An 18,212-nucleotide genomic window follows, 5' to 3' on the forward strand; every position below is an offset into this window, starting at 1 on the left:
AAACCAAACATTTACAAACGTTACGAAACAAAACCAAGCGTTTCACCTTTTTAGCAATATAAGCCAAACGTTTACAAACGTTACGAAACAAATCAAAACATTTCACATTTTTAGCAATTTAAGCCAAACGTTTATAAACGTTACGAAACAAATCCAACTGTTTCACCTTTTTAGCGATTTAAGCTAAATGTTTACAAACGGTACGAAACCAATCAAAACGCTTACCCGTTTTAGCGATTTAAGCCAAACGTTTATAAACGCAATGAAACAAATCCAAACGTTTTCCCTTTTTAGCGATTGGAGCCAAACGTGTCACAAACGTTACGAAAGAAATCAAAACGTTTCACAGTTTTAGCAATTTATGACAAACGTTTACAAATGTTACGAAACAAAAACCAAGCGTTTCACCTTCTTAGCAATTTAAGCCAAACGTTAACAAACATTTCGAAACAAATCCAAGCGTTTCACCTTTTTAGCTATTTAAACCAAACATTTACAAACATTACGAAATAAATCCAAGCGTTTCCCCTTTTTAGCAACTTAAGTCAAACGTTTACAAACGTTACGACACAAATCCAAACGTTTCCCCATTTTAGCGATTTAAGGCAAACATATACAAACGTTACGAAACAAAACCAAACGCTTAAAATGTTACGAAACAAATCCAAACGTTTCACATTTTTATTTTACAAACGTTATGAAACAAAACCAAGCGTTTCACTGTTTTAGCAATTTAAGCCAAACGTTCACAAACGTTACGAAACAAAACCAAATGTTTCACCTTTTTAGCAATTTAAGCCAATCGTTTACAAATGTAACGAAACAAATCCAAGCGTTTCACCTTTTTAGCAATTTAAGCCAAACGTTTACAAATGTTACGAAACAAATCCAAGCGTTTCCCCTTTTTATCAATTTAGCCAAACGTTTACAAAAGGTACGAAACAAGTCCAAACGTTTCGCCTTTTAAGCGTTTTTAGCAAACGTTTACAAACGCTATGAAATAAATCCAAACATTTCATCTTTTTAGCAATTTAAGCCAAACGCTTGTAAAGGTTAAGAAACAAATCCAAGCGTTTCTCCCTTTTAGCAATTTAGGCCAAACGTTTACAAACGTTACAAAATAAATCCAAGCGTTTCCCCTTTTTAGCAATTTAAGCCAAACGTTTACAAACGTTACGACACAAATCCAAACGTTTCCCCATTTTAGCGATTTAAAGCAAACATATAAAAATGTTACGAAACAAAACCAAACGCTTAAAATGTTACGAAACAAATCCAAACGTTTCACATTTTTAGCGATTTAAGCCAAATCTTAACAAACGTTATGAAACAAGACCAAGTGTTTCGCCTTTTTAGCAATTTAAGCCAAACGTTCACAAACGTTACGAAACAAAACCAAATGTTTCAACTTTTTAGCAATTTAAGCCAATCGTTTACAAACGTAACGAAACAAATCCAAGCGTTTCACCTTTTTAGCAATTTAAGCCAAACGTTTACAAATGTTACGAAACAAATCCAAGCGTTTCATCTTTTTAGCAATTTAGCCAAACGATTACAAATGTTACGAAACAAATCCAACCGTTCGCCTTATTAGCAATTTAAGCCGAACATTTACAAACGTTACGAAACAAAACCAAACGTTTCCCCTTTTTAGCGATTTATGCCAAACGTTTACAAACGTTACGAAAAAAATCATGTTTCCCCATTTTAGCGATTTAAGCCAAACGTTTAAAACGTTACGAAACAAATCCAAACGTTTCACCTTTTTGCCGATTTATGCCAAACGTTTACAAATGTTACGAAACAAATCCAAACGTTTTATAGTTTTAGCAATTTATACCAAACGTTTACAAACGTTACGAAACAAACCCAAACATTTCACCTTTTTAGCGATTTAAGCCAAATGTTTACAAACATAACTAAACAAAAACTAAGCGTTTCGCCTTTTTAGCAATTTAAGCCAAACGTTTATAAACGTTATGAAAAAAATCTAAGAGTTTTACCTTTTTAGTAATTTAAGCCAAATGTTTACAAACGTTACGAAACAAATCCAAACATTTCATCTTTTTAAAGATTTGAGCCAAACGTTTACAAACGTAACTAAACAAAAATCAAATGTTAAGCATAATAATACAAATCCAAGCGTTTCTCCTTTTTAGCAATTTAAGCCAAACGTTTACAAACATTACGAAATAAATCCAAGTGTTTCACCTTTTTAGCAATTTAAGCCAAACGTTCACAAACGTTTTGAAACAAATCCAAGCGTTTCACCTTTTTTTTCAATTTAAGCCAAATGTTCATAAACGTTGCGAAACAAATCCAAGTGTTTCACCTTTTTAACACTATAAGCCAAACATTTATAAACATTGCGAAACAAATCCAAACATTTCACATTTTTAGCAATGTAAGCCAAACGTTTACAAACGATACGAAACAAATCCAAGCGTTTCACCCTTTTTAGCAATTTAAGCCAAATGTTTACAAATGTTACGAAACAAATCCAAGCGTTTCACCTTTTTAAAAATTTAAGCCAAACGTATACAAACGTTCCGGAAAAAAATCCAAACGTTTCACCTTTTTAGCGATTTAAGCCAAATGTTTGCAAAGGCTATGAAACAAATATTTCACCTTTTTAGCAATTTAAGCCAAAACTTTATAAACGTTACGAAACAAATCCAAGTATTTCACCTTTTTAGCAATTTAAGCCAAACGTTTACAAACGTTACGAAAAAAATCCAAACGTCTCACCTTTTTAGCGATTTAAGCGGAACGTTTAAGAAACAAAACCAATCGCTTCACCTTTTTTGCAATTTTAGCCAAACGTTACGAAACAAATTCTAACGTTTACCCATTTTAACGATTTCAGTCAAACGTTTAGAATGTTACGAAACAAATCCAAACGTTTCAACTTTTTAGCGATTTAAGCCAAACGTTTACAAACGTTACGAAACAAATCCAAACATTTCCCCTTTTTAGCGATTGAAGCCAAACGTTTACAAACGTTACCAAACAAATCCAAACGTTTCAAATTTTTAGCAATTTAAACCAAACATTTACAAACGTTACGAAACAAAACCAAGCGTTTCACCTTTTTAGCAATATAAGCCAAACGTTTAGAAACGTTACGAAACAAATCAAAACATTTCACATTTTTAGCAATTTAAGCCAATCGTTTATAAACGTTACGAAATAAATCCAAGCGTTTCACCTTTTTAGCGATTTAAGCTAAACGTTTACAAACGGTACGAAACCAATCAAAACGCTTACCCTTTTTAGCGATTTATGCCAAACGTTTATAAACGCAATGAAACAAATCCAAACGTTTTCCCTTTTTAGCGATTGGAGCCAAACGTTTACAAACGTTACGAAACAAATCTAAATGTTTCTCCTTTTTAGCGATTTAGGCCAAACGATTACAAAGGTTATGAAACAAATCCAAACGTTTTGCCTTTTTAGCGATTTAAGCCAAACGTTTACAAACGTTACGAAACAAATCCAAACGTTTCACCTTTTTAGCTATTTAAGCAAAATTTTTATAAAAGCTATGAAACAAATCTAAACGTTTCCCCTATTTAGCAATTTAAGCCAAACGTTTACAAACGTTACGAAACAAATCTAAGCGTTTCTTCTTTATAGAAATTTAGGCCAAACGTTTACAAAGGTTACGAAACAAATCCAAACATTACCCCTTTTTAGCGATATAGGCCAAACGTTTACAAACGTTACGAAATAAATTTAAGTGTTTCACCTTTTATGATATTTAAGCCACTTTGTTTACAAACGTTACGAAAGAAATCCAAACGTTTCCTCATTTTAGCGATTTAAGCCAAACGATTCAAACGTTACGAAACAAATCCAAATGTTTCACATTAATAGCGATTTAAGCCAAACCTTTACAAACGTTACAAAACAAAACCAAGCTTTTCACCTTTTTAGCGATTTAAGCCAAACGTTTACAAACGTTCCGAAATAAATCCACTAGCGTATCACGGTTTTAGGAATTTAAGCCTAATATTTACAAACGTTACGAAACAAATCCAAACATTTCACCTTCTTAGAGATTTAAGCCGAACGTTTACAAACGTTATGAAACAAAACCAAACATTTCACCTTAATAGCAATTTAAGCCGAACGTTTACAAACGTTACAAAACAAATCCAAAAGTTTCCCCATTTTAGCGATAAAAGCCAAACGTTTAAAATGTTACGAAATAAATCCAAACATTTCACCGTTTTAGCGATTTATGCAAAAAATTCACAAACGTTACGAAACCAAACCAAGCGTTTCACCTCTTTAACAATTTTAGCCAAATATTTATAAACGTAACTGTAACACCCCGCATTTTTCTAACTTGTTCCGTTAAGCCTAAACGGTACCTTGAGTTCGTTTGAGTGGTTCGACCACTTAGATTCGCGTTTCGAAGGTTCGAAACATTTTAAAATGTGTTTTAAGATGTATTAGAAGTAGTCTCGGAGTTTGAAACGTTTTCGATTTCAATTTTAAAATCTCAAAGTTTTATCGGAGGCAGTAGCATTTCGCGGGTGCGACATGCATGAATCGCGGGCGCGACATGCATGAATCGCGGGCGCGATTCATGTATCGCGGGCGCGATGGAGGTGTAGCGGGCGCGACGCGTGCACTGTTCAGTTCCTAGGATTATTTATTTTTATTCCATAGGAAATCTCCTTCTTCCTATTAGAATTATTTTTATTCCATAGGAAATCTCTGCAAATGCCTTCCACATCTTTAATCACAGATTTAGGCAATAAGAACACAGAGCACCAATAAACTTGCATACTGAGAAGAACAGAGTTGATGAGCTGCAACCTCCCTGCATAAGAAAGACACTTGGCAGACCAGCTATTCACTCTACCTGTAATTCTCTGAATGAGACCACTGCAATGCTCCTTGGAAAGTCTTGTAGAAATGAGAGGAAGACCCAAATACTTCACTGGCAATGAACCTTCTTGAAACCCAATAATTCTCAAAATTTCTATCTTCTGAGTAGCAGAAACCCCATTGAAGAAAATAATACTTTTCTGATGATTAGGATTCAGGCCTGAGACTTCAGCAAAAGTCTTCAAAGTATCATTAACAATCTGAATGGACTGAATGTCCCCTTTACTAAATATAAACATGTCATCAGCAAAGCAGAGGTGGTTGAGATTAATTTCCTTACAACCCTTATGGTAATTGAATCCAGTGCCCTCTCTAGTCTTCCTCTTCAGGAGTCTGGAAAATATTCCATACACATTACAAAGATTAGAGGGAACACAGGGTCCCCTTGTCTAAGGCCCTTACCACCAGGAAAAAAACCCACAATTTCCCCATTCACCAAAATAGAGAACATGGGAGATCTAATACAGTGCATAAGATTCTTAATGAATATCAACTTTGATTGCACAATCATTATCCTTGCCTCTGTGATAGTTCCTAACCACCTCATGAGCAACAAGGATGTTATCCACAATGCTTCTCCCTGGCACAAACGCTAATTGACAAACATTGATAATTTTTCTCAAAATTCTACTGATTCTGCTTTCTAAGATTTTTGAAATCCCCTTATAGATGACATTGCAACAAGCAATGGGCCTGTAGTCACCAACCATTTCAGGGTTATCAACTTTAGGGATCAAACTGATGACTGTTGCATTAGCCTGTCTCAGCAACTTACCATTAGAAAAAAACTCTTTAATGGCATCAGTAATATCAGCACCCACTATATTCCAAGAGCATTTAAAAAAAAGCACTAGTGAAGCCATCTGGAGAAGATGCTTTATCTTCATTGATGGAGAAAATAGCAGACTTAATCTCATCAGTAGACACCTCTTTATCCAACTCCAGTCTATCCAAATCATCAAGAACAATTCCTTCCATAAGCAGAGAGTTATCAGCATGAACTCTGTTGGAAGTCTTAGTCCCTAAAAATTCTTCAAAATGCTTTTTAAAAGCCTCCTTGATACTTTCCAAGTCATTGATAATGATACCATCTGACAACTTCAAAGACAAAAAAAATTTCCTGGCCTGTCTTTGAATTAAGCTTCTGTGAAAAAATTTAGAATTATTATCACCCAACTTAATCCAAGAAACTCTAGACTTCTGCTTCAGAATGCTCTCTTCCCAAGCCATTAGTTTGAACACATGGTTATTGACAGCTCTCTCCTCATTATGCAAGTCCTCATTGAAAGGATCATTCATTAAATCAACTTGGAGTCTCTCAAGTAATCTCTTAGCTTGATTTAACTTTGTAGAAATCTCAATGAAATCTCTATTGTTAAGGCTTCTCAACTCCTTTCTCAACATTTTCGGCTTCTGATAAATCTGAAACATCTTAGTACCCACTACATTGATACTCCAAACATTACTAACAGTTTCCTGGAATTTAGCATGCTTGCACCACACATTAAAGAATCTAAATGTACTTTTCCTATTGACCACACTATTACCACTTCTGATAACTAGAGGAGAATGGTCAGAAATGCCAGGATTAAGCACATCATAATAGGAATCTGTGCACCGACTCAACCACACCTCATTCACAAGAACCCAATCTAACTTTCTCCATACTCTATTAGTAACTCTTTGGTTATTGCACCAAGTGAAGGAACTACCCTGGTGCTTTAATTCAGTAACATTAGCCTGGATAGACCAATTCATAAAATCCGTTCCTGCTTGATTATCAATACAGTTCCCCCCTAATTTGTTAGCATTAGACATAACTGCATTAAAATCTCCCAAGACAATCCACTTCTCACAAATGGTGTCACCAATAGTCCCAAGATGACTCCAAAGCTCAGTTCTCTGCTCAGTAATGTAAGAACCATACACCACAGTACAACAAAACAAATCCCTCCCCATAACCACTTTACAATGAATAAATTGATTATGGTTGACCAAAGAGCTCACAGAAACTACCTCAGCATTGAAAACAATCCATATCTTGCCCATATTGGAACAATCATAATTGTGAATGATATCCCAATTAGGTAAGCTTTTCTTCATAACAGCCAAAATTTTCTCAAATTTATAACTACTGACCCTAGTTTCCACTAGGCCAATTAGACACAAATTATTAGATTTTATCAGAGCACAGACCTCTAATTTTTTGAGGGACATATTAATCCCTCTTATGTTCTAGCAACAGATCATTAAACAGTTTTTGGTGGCTTAGTAGGCCTCAACCTACCCTCACCAGTAACTCCCACCTTATCATTCAACTTCTTAGTACTATCAGGAACAACAAATTCCTCTCTACCTATAACAAGGGTATTATAGGGATTATGGGTTACCTCAATAATATCAGAATCTTTAGTTTGCACATCCACATTCTGAATTTCAGTGACTTGAACATCAGTATTAGACATCTCAAACAGAACTTCATTCAAAACTTCCTCCTTATCCCCATCACTTTCTTTGGTCAAGTTGTCTTCTTCTCTGTAATATTTTGAACCACTCTGCAGAACTTCTTAGTATGACCCAACCTCTTGCATTTTTCACAAAAGGTTGGTTTCCACTCATACACTATCCTCTGTTTAAAACAAACACCATTCTCATCCTTCATATCCACAAAATCAGGGAATAGACCTAGAACATCCATTTCCACAAGGATCCTAGCATAACCCAATCTTACTCTGGTTATAGTACACTCGTCACAGAACAATGGAGAACCACAAAAGCTACCAATCTTGCTTAGAATCTCAAGGGACCAAAATTCTCAAGGAAGACCTGGTAGCTGGATCCAAATAGGAACAATTTTTATTTCTAAAGGATCCATTATCATTCTTGGGTGCCATTTCTTAAGCAAACGAGGTTTTTGATCAAAAGTATATGGCCCTGAACCTAGGATCATCTTACAATCATCCTCAGTCTTAAATTCAAAGAGGAACATTGAAGCATTAATATGCACAACATTAGTTAGACCAGCATTTCACCATCTATTCTTGACAAAGGAGGAAATTCTTTCAAATTTAGGGAACATACCTAAGACATAACCAACAAGAACATTCTTCCATCGATCACCTTCAGAAATAGTTTTCTTAGAGTGAAAACTTACAAATCTATCGCCATCCTTCACAGAGGGGGGAATGAATTTCAATTCTGAACTAGCATCCCTTGACCTATTATATGAGAAGAGACCTCTCCAGATACGCGAAGCTCCATTATCGCCATTAGCAGGTTCCAAAATTCCTTTGTCACTATGAGAGTTACTAGCTTCCCCAAGCACATCAGTCACCACCTTAGTATCATCAATCAAGATTTTAGGGTTTGGAATGGTCTCTAAATCCACAGATTTTTCTTGAACAAATCCCAATTGCTCAAGAGTTTTCGCTGATTTAGGGTCCAAATCAAAATCCAGATCGCTTCCCTCCACTACCACTTCCTTTACAGGTTTAATAGTCTGAGCTTTAACCTTCTTCGATACTCTCTTCCTCGCCATTGAAGCAAGAACGTGAGTTTTAGAACGATGATAACTGTTTATTTAACATGCGTTCAGAGGAGGAGAGAGAAAATGAAAAACGGTTATTACCGAAAAAATTAATTCAATACTTTGGGCGACTTGATTGTATTTTTTGTGTTGCTTTGAATTATAAATTCTGAAAATCTTAATTTGATGTTATATTAGTCTCTTGGATTTCATTTTTACTTTGCATGGTTTGGTTTTGATGTTACAATTCATAGACTTATCGAATTGCTAAAGATTTTGGGTTATAAAACTGTTTTTGATTGTTGTTTAAAAATTTAGAAATTTCTTCAAAGCTAATCTTAGGTTGTTTAGACATCAAACGTACTTTCGGTGTATTGGGGGGGATCTTGTGAATGAATTTAAGTATCGTTTGATTAATACTTTTGAGATAAATTTTTTTTTTGATTTGAAACTAAAATCTGGAAATCCTCTTTTAAAGATAAAAAAGGTTGTTTGATAACAATAATCACATTGAGTGATTTGAGATAGCTATTTAAGGATCCAACATATGTTAAACATGGTTTAATTGAATTATATCGTTGTTTTAGAAAGGATCGTGTTGCTGGAAATTTTTACAAAGAAAAGATTTTTTTTTTGAAAAGGATACCTTGGTATTTATTGATTTAAATATTTGATCAATTTTTTGGCTTTGTAAATGCCTACCTAGGATGGTTTTGATCATGTTACTATGTGCTGGAAATTGTTTATAAGATGGTTTAAAACTTGTTAAAAGAATGTTAGTTTATCTTAGGTTGTGGTTTGACTTGAATTAAGTAATATAAGGCATACAAGGTGTTATATGTCATCTAAGGATTCAGTTGAACAATTTTAGCTTCAAGTTGATACTTGAAAGATGTTGAATCTTATTGATTCTATTTGAGGTGATATAATTAAATGTACTTGGGGTGCTACTTGCTAAGTGTTAGCAAGCTTAATTGTTTATGGCATTATTAAGTTACGGTGTGAGTTCTTATTTAAATAACTTTGATTTCATTTAAAGTTTGGTTTTAAACTTGGTTTATGGTTGGGTCGGATTAGACGTGGTCTCCCGACATGTTGTGTTGAGCTATACTGCAGTTAGGCTAACACACTACTTTGGGAACTGTAATTGTTTTAAAAGGACTATATAAGAATTTAAGTACTTTGGTTTCATTTTAAAAGATAAGAACTCACCTAAGCTAAACTTGCCTTATTTGTTAATTGGTTGTATGGATAATTGGTTGTACTTTGGTTATCTTGTTTGATTATTTGGTTGCGTTGTGAAATGCTAGTCCTATGTGGAGTCTAGTATTCTTAGAGTTAGAGGTTGTTCAGATTTTGAGTTATATAATGTTTTAGACCCGTCGAATGCTCGTGCTACGGAGTCTACGCAGGGTTAGCTGTTTGCCAAGATTCACGTGGATAAGCAAGAAGTGAGTTTGTAGTGTTATCTACCGCTTTATTAAGTACTGCACATTATTTTAGTATATCAAATATTTGAGAACTGTTTTAAGAATTATGGATCTGGATTGAAACGACCTACTCGATAGGCTTGTATCAAGACTGTGTGCACCGGTAAGTACTTTGGGATTGGCTGACCAATTTCTGGCCTACTTTGGGAATCGATGAGAATTTGTTCCCATCTACTTTGGGTTAAATACTTTGGGATTTCATTTCAATACTGTTTTCCATAATCAAATATATATCTTAGTATAAAAGGATTTGTTTTAAGGGTATTAAACTTAATAAATGTAAATAGCAATATGAACTCATCACAGTATATCTGACCCCGTTGTTTTCCAAATTTTCCAGGCTTACGATTTTGAGAGCGTTGGTCATCTCCGATCATTTGATTCCTCGGAGGTCTTTTTATGTTATTAGACGAGTCAACTGTTTTACTTCTTAGACTGCAGTAGAACTAGTTGTCTCTGTTATTGTACTTTGGTTTGTCTTAGTGGTACGACTTTTATATTATTATACTTTGGCATGTTACATTGGATTATTTATATATATGGCATGTTTCATAGTTTCGAATCACTATTAAGTTATTATTTTAGAATTGCTATATAAGTTGTTAGACTTAGGTTGAAGTATCGGTTGCCCCCGAGCATTGGTTTTCTTGCAGGTTTATATTGAATATAAGGTTTTCCTCGAGGCTTGCTACGGGTTTTGGTACGACTATACCCATACCCTAGCGCCAGTCGCAAACCACGAAATTGGGTCGTGACAGTAACGAAACAAATCCAAGCATTTCACCTTTTTAGCAATTTATGGCAAACGTTTAGAAACGTTACGAAACAAATTCAAGCGTTTCACCTTTTTAACAATTTATGCCAAACGTTGCCAAACGTTTACAAACTTAACAAAAGAAATCAAAACGTTTCACCTTTTTAGCGATTTAAGACAAACGTTTACACTCGGTACAAAACAAATCCAAACGCTTCCCCTTTTTAGCGATTTACGCCAAACGTTTATAAACGCTATGAAACAAATCCAAACGTTTCCCCTTTTTAGTAATTTATGCCAAAAATTTACAAACGTTACGAAACAAATAAAACGTTTCTCCTTTTTTGCAATTTAGGCCAAATGTTTACAAGGGTTTTGAAACAAATCCAAATGTTTCACCTTTTTAGCGATTTAAACCAAACGTATACAAACGTTACGAAACAAATCGAAGAGTTTCACCTTTTTAGAGATTTAAGCCAAACGTTTAAAAACGTCATGAAAGAAATCCAAACGTTTCCTCATTTTAGCGATTTAAGCCAAATGTTTAAAACGTTATGAAAAAATCCAAACGTTTCACATTTTTAGCGATTTAAGCCAAACCTTTACAAACATTATGAAACAAAACCAAGTGTTTCACCTTTTTAGCAATTTAAGCCAAACATTTACAAACATTACGAAACAAATCCAAATGTTTCACCTATTTAGCAATATAACCCAAACGTTTACAAACGTTACGAAACAAATCTAAGCGTTTCCCCTTTTTTGTAATTTAAGCCAAACGTTTACAAACGTCATGAAACAAATCCAAGCGTATCACCTCTTTAGCAATTTAAGTCAAACGATTAAAAACGTTACGAAACAAATCCAAACGTTTCACCTTTTTACCGATTTAAGCCGAACGTTTACAAACGTTACGAAACAAATCCAAATATTTTACCTTTATAGCAATTTAAGCCAAACGTTTACAAACGTTACGAAAGAAATCCAAACATTTCCCCATTTTAGCGATTTAAGCCAAACGTTTAAAATGTCACGAAAAAAGTCCAAACATTTCAAGTTATTAGCGATTTATGCTAAACGTTGACAAACGTTACGAAACAAATCAAAATGTTTCACATTTTTAGCAATTTAACCCAAACGTTCACAAACGTTACGAAACAAAACCAAACGTTTCAGTTTTTTAGCAATTTAAGCCAAACGTTTACAAATGTAACGAAACAAATCCAAGCGTTTCACCTTTTTAGTAATTTAAGCCAAACGTTTACAAATGTTACGAAACAAATCCAAGCGTTTCCCCTTTTTAGCAATTTAGCCAAACGTTTACATACGTTACGAAACAAATCCAAACGTTTCACCTTTTTAGCGATTTAAGCCAAACGATTACAAAAGGTACGAAACAAATCCAAACATTTCACCTTTTTAGCGTTTTAAGCCAAACATTTATAAAGGCTATGAAACAAATCCAAACGTTTCACCTTTTTAGCAATTTAAGCCAAACACTTACAAAGGTTAAAAGACAAATCCAACCGTTTCTCCTTTTTAGCAATTTAGGCCAAATGTTTACAAAGGTTACGAAACAAATCCAAACGTTTCACCTTTTTAGCGATTTAAGCCAAATGTTTACAAACGTTACGAAACAAATCCAAGCGTTTCACCTATTTAGAGATTTAAGCCAAACGTTTACAATAAAGAAAGAAATCCAAACGTTTCCATATTTTAGCGATTTAAGCGAAACGTTTAAAACGTTACGAAACAAATCCAAACGTTACACATTTTTAGCTATTTAAGCCAGATCTTTGCAAATGTTACGAAACAAATCCAAGCGCTTTTCCTTTTTCGCAATTTAAGCCAAATTTTAACAAACGTTACGAAACAAATCCAAGCGTATCACCTTTTTAGCAATTTAAGCCAAACGTTTACAAAAGTTTCACCTTTTTAGCGATTTAAGCCGAATGTTTACAAACGTTACAAAACAAAACCAAACATTTCACCTTTATAGCAAATTAAGCCAAACGTTTACAAACGTTACAAAACAAATCCAAATATTTTCCCATTTTAGCGATTTAAGCGAAATGTTTAAAACGTTACGAAAGAAATCCAAACATTTCACCTTTTTAGCGATTTATGCCAAACGTTTACAAACGTTACGAAACAATTCAAACGTTTCAACTTTTTAGCTATTGAAGCCAAATGTTTACAAACGTTATAAAACAAATCCAAATGTTTCCCTTTTTTAACGATTTAAGCCAAACATTTACAAACCATACGAAACAAATCCAATCGTTTCACATTTTTAGAAATTTATGCCAAACGTTTACAAACGTTATGAAACAAATCCAAGCGTTTCACTTATTTTGCAATTTAAACCAAATGTTTACAAATGTTACGAAACAAATCCAAGCTTTTCACCTTTTTAGCGATTTAAGCCAAACGTTTACAAACGGTACGAAACAAATCCAAACGTTTCACCTTTTTAGCGATTTAAGCCAAATGTTTATAAACGCTATGAATCAAATCCAAACGTTTCCCCTTTTTATCCATTTAAGCCAAACGTTTACAAACATTGCGAAACAAATCCAAGCGTTTCTCCTTTTTAGCAATTTAAGCCAAATGTTTACAAAGGTTATGAAACAAATTCAAACGTTTCACCGTTTTAGCTATTTGAGCCAAACGTTTACAAACGTTACGTAACAAATCCAAACGTTTCGCCTTTTCAGCGATTTAAGATAAACATTTACAAATGTTACGAAACTAATCCAAACGTTTCTCCTTTTTAGCGATTTGAGCCAAATGTTCACAAACATTACGAAACAAAACCATACGTTTAAAACATTACGAAACAAATCCAAACGTTTCACATGTTTAGCGATTTAAGCCAAACCTTTACAAAGGTTACGAAATAAAACCAAGCGTTTCACCTTTTTAGCAATTTCAGTCAAACATTTACAAACGTTACGAAAAAAATCCAAGAGGTTCTCCTTTTTAGCAATTTAAGCCAAACATTTACAAAAGTTTCGAAACAAATTTAAGCCAAACGTTTACAAACGTTACGAATCAAATCCAAGCGTATCACCTTTTTAGCAATTTGAGCCAAACGTTTAGAAACGTTACGAAACAAATCCAAACGTTCCACCTTTTTAGCGATTTCAGCGGAACGTTTACAAATGTTACGAAACAAAACCAAATATTTCATCTTTATAGCAAATTTAAGCCAAACGTTTAGAAACGTTACGAAACAAATCCAATCGTTTACCCATTTTAGCGATTTAAGCCAAACGTTTAAAACGTTACGAAACAAATCCAAACATTTAACCTTTTTTGCGATTTATGCCAAACGTTTACAAACGTTACGAAACTAATCTAAATGTTTCACCTTTTTAGCGATTGAAGCCAAACGTTTACAAACATTACAAAACAAATCCAAATGTTTCACGTTTTAAGTGATTTAAGACAAACATTTACAAAGTTATGAAACAAATCCAAATGTTTCATCTTTTTAGAAATTTAAGCCAAACGTTACGAAACAAATCCAACCGTTTCACCTTTTTAGCAATTTAAGCCAAACGTTTACAAACATTACGAAACAAATCCAAATGTTTCACCTTCTTAGTAATTTAAGCCAAATGTTTACAAACGTTAGAAAAAAATCCAAGCATTTCTCCTTTTTTAAATTTAAGCCAAACGTTTACAAAAGTTACTAAACAAATCCAAACGTTTCACCTTTTTAGCGATTTAAGCCAAACGTTTTCAAACGATACAAAACAAATCCAAACGTTTTACCTTTTTATCGATTTAAGCCAAACATTTATAAATGCTAAAAAACAAATCCAAAAGTTTCCCCTTTTTAGTGGTATAAGCCAAACATTTACAAACATATCGAAACAAATCAAAACGTTTCGCCTTTTTAGCGAATTAAGCCAAACGTTTACAAACGTTATGAAACAAATCCAAACGTTTCACCTTTTTAGCGATTTAAGCCAAAGGTTAACAAACTTTACGAAACAAAACCATACGTTTAAAAAGTTACGAAACAAATACAAACGTTTCATATTTTTAAAGCCAAACCTTTACAAACGTTACGAAACAAAACCAAGCGTTTCACGTTTTTAGCAATTTAAGCCAATAATATACAAACGTTACGAAACAAATCCAAGCGTTTCACCTTTTTTCCAATTTAAGCCAAACGTTTACAAACGTTACGAAACAAATCCAAACGTTCCACCTTTTTAGCGATTTAAGCCGAACGTTTACAAACGTTTCGAAACAAAACCAAATATTTCACCTTTACAGTAATTTAAGCCAAACGTTTACAAACGCTACGAAAAAAATCAAAAATATTTCCCCATCTTAGCGATTTATGCCAAACATTTAAAACGTTACTAAATAATTCTAAACGTTTACAAACGTTACAAAACAAAACCAAACATTCCACCTTTATAGCAATTTAAGCCAAACATTTACAAATGTTAAGAAACAAATCCAAACGTTTCCCTATTTTAGCGATATAAGCCAAACGTTTACAAATGTTACGAAACAATTCCAAACATTCACCTTTTTAGCGATTTATGCCAAACGTTTACAAAGGTTACGAAACAATTTCAAACTTTTCACCTTTTTAGCGATTTAAGCCAAACGTTTACAAAGGTTATGAAACAAATCCAAATGTTTCACATTTTTATAAATTTAAGCCAATCGTTTATAGACGTTGCGAAGCAAATCCAAATATTTCACATTTTTAGCAAATTAAGCCAAACGTTTAGAAACGTTACGAAACAAATCCAAGCGTTTCACCTTTTTAGCAATTTATGCCAAACGTTTACAAACTTTATCGAAACAAATTCAAGTGTTTCACCTTTTTGGCAATTTAAGCCAAACGTTACAAACTTACGAAACAAATCCAAACGTTTCACCTTTTAAGCAATTTAAGCCAAACATTACGAAACAAATTCAAATGTTTCCCCTTTTTAGCGATTTAAGCCAAACGTTTACAAACGTTACGAAACAAAACCAAACGTTTAAAACGCTACGAAACAAATCCAAACGTTTCACATTTTTGGCGATATAAGCCAAACCCTTACAAACCATGCGAAACAAAACCAAACATCTAAAATGTTACGAAACAAATCCAAACGTTTTATATTTTTAGCGATTTAAGCCAAACCTTTACAAACATTACGAAACAAAACCAAGCGTTTCACCTTTTTAGCAATTTAAGCCAAACGTTTACAACCGTTACGAAACAAATCCAAGCGTTTCACCTTTTTAGCCATTTAAGTAAAACGTCTACAAACGTACCGAAACAAATCCAAGCGTTTCACCTTTTTAGGTATTTATGCCAAACGTTTACAAACTTTGCGAAACAAATCAAAACGATTCACCTTTTTAACGATTTAAGCCAAACGTTTACAAACGGTACGAAACAAATCCAAACGTTTTCCCTTTTTTGCGATTTAAACCAAACATTTATAAACGCTATGAAAAAAAGCAAACTTTTCAACTTTTTAGCAATTAAAGCCAAACGTTTACAAATGTTACAAAACAAATCCAAGCATTTCTCCTTTTTAGCAATTTAAGCAAAACATTTACAAAGGTTACGAAACAAATCCAAATGTTTCACCTTTTTAGGGATTTAAGCCAAATGTTTACAAACGATACGAAACAAATCCAAACGTTTCACCGTTTTAGCTATTTAAACCAAACGTTTACAAACGTTACGAAACAAATCCAAACGTTTCACCTTTTTAGCGATTTAAGCCAAACGTTTACAAATATTACGAAACAAATCTAAACGTTTCACCTTTTTAGCGATTTAAGCCAAACCTTTAAAAATGTTACGAAACAAAACCAAACCTTTCACCTTTTTAGCAATTTAAGCCAAACGTTTACAAACATTCCGAAATAATTCGAAGCGTTTGACCTTTTTAGGAATTTAAGCCAAAAGTTTACAAACGTTACGAAACAAATTCAAGCGTTTCACCTTTTTAGCAATATAAGCCAAACGTTTACAAACATTACGAAATAAATCCAAACGTTTCACCTTTTTAGCGATTCTAGCCGAACGTTTACAAACGTTACGAAATAAAACCAAACATTTAATCTTTTTAGCAATTTATGCCAAACGTTTATAAACGTTACGAAATAAATCCAAATGTTTCCCCATTTTAGCGATTTAAGCCAAACGTTTAAAACGTTATGAAACAAATCCAAATATTTCACCTTTTTAGATATTTATGCTAGATGTTTACAAACGTTACGAAACAAATCCAAACGTTTCATATTTTTAGCAATTTTTGTCAAACGTTTACAATTGTTACGAAACAAAAACCACTCTTTTTAGGAATATAAGCAAAACGTTTAGAAACGTAACGAAACAAATCAAACCGTTTCACATTTTTAAAAATTTATGCCAAACGTTTACGAAATTTATGAAAATAATCCAAGCGTTTCACGTTTTTAGCAATTTAAGACAAACGTTTAGAAACCTTACGAAACAAATCCAGACGTTTCCTTTTTTAGCGATTTTAGTAAAATGTTTACAAACGTTACGAAACAAAAGCAAACATTTAAAACATTATGAAACAAATCTAAACGTTTCACATTTTGAGCGATTTAAGACAAACCTTTACAAACGTTACGAAAAAAATCCAAGCGTCTCGCTTTTTAAGCATTTTATGCCAAAGTTTTACAAACGTTCCGAAACAAATCCAAGCGTCTCACCTTTTAAGAAATTTAAGCCAAACATTTACAAATGTTACAAAACAAATCCAAGCGTTTCACCTTTTTAGCAATTTAAGCCAAATGTTTACAAACGTTACAAAACAAATCCAAACGTTTCACCTTTTTAGCGATTCAAGTCGAATGTTTACAAACGTTATGAAACAAAACCAAACGTTTCACTTTTTTATCAATATAAGCCAAACGTTTACAAACGTTACGAAACAAATCCAGACGTTTCCCCATTTTAGCGATTTAAGCCAAATGTTTAAAACGCTACGAAACAAATCAAGACGTTTCACCTTTTTAGCGATTTATGCCAAACATTTATAAACGTTACGAAAAAAATCCAAAAGTTTCGCCTTTTTAGCGATTGAAGTCAAACGTTTACAAACGTTACGAATCAAATCCAAACGTTTCACATTTTTAGCAATTTATGACAAACCTTTACAAACAATACGAAACAAAAACTAAGCGTTTCACCTTTTTAGCCATTTAAGTAAAACGTCTACAAACGTACCGAAACAAATCCAAGCGTTTCACCTTTTTAGGTATTTATGCCAAACGTTTACAAACTTTGCGAAACAAATCAAAACGATTCACCTTTTTAACGATTTAAGCCAAACGTTTACAAACGGTACGAAACAAATCCAAACGTTTTCCCTTTTTTGCGATTTAAACCAAACATTTATAAACGCTATGAAAAAAAGCAAACTTTTCACCTTTTTAGCAATTAAAGCCAAACGTTTACAAATGTTACAAAACAAATCCAAGCATTTCTCCTTTTTAGCAATTTAGGCAAAACATTTACAAAGGTTACGAAACAAAT

At 33.4% G+C, this 18,212-nt stretch overlaps 1 protein-coding gene across 1 annotated transcript; it reads right to left on the reverse strand.

The window, feature by feature from the left end:
- Nucleotides 1–4,666: 4,666 nt before the first annotated feature.
- Nucleotides 4,667–5,371, reverse strand: LOC126677161 (uncharacterized). The gene is made up of 3 exons (XM_050371651.1): nt 5,274–5,371; nt 4,791–5,232; nt 4,667–4,744 (listed from the first exon to the last, which is right to left on the reverse strand). Exons 1-3 carry the CDS (start codon nt 5,369–5,371, stop codon nt 4,667–4,669), a joined length of 618 nt encoding a protein of 205 aa, XP_050227608.1.
- Nucleotides 5,372–18,212: the final 12,841 nt, after the last annotated feature.

Source organism: Mercurialis annua, linkage group LG4 (genome assembly GCF_937616625.2).
Source record: "Mercurialis annua linkage group LG4, ddMerAnnu1.2, whole genome shotgun sequence".
Classification (NCBI taxonomy): domain Eukaryota; kingdom Viridiplantae; phylum Streptophyta; class Magnoliopsida; order Malpighiales; family Euphorbiaceae; genus Mercurialis; species Mercurialis annua.

Coding starts and splice junctions, on each gene's coding strand:
- LOC126677161 (XM_050371651.1), bottom strand. CDS start 5,371: ATGCACTGTATTAGATCTCCCATGTTCTCTATTTTGGTGAATGGGGAA. Junction 5,233..5,273: donor CTTAGACAAGGGGACCCTGT/GTTCCCTCTAAT, acceptor AATATTTTCCAG/ACTCCTGAAGAGGAAGACTA. Junction 4,745..4,790: donor CTGTTCTTCTCAGTATGCAA/GTTTATTGGTGC, acceptor CTGTGATTAAAG/ATGTGGAAGGCATTTGCAGA.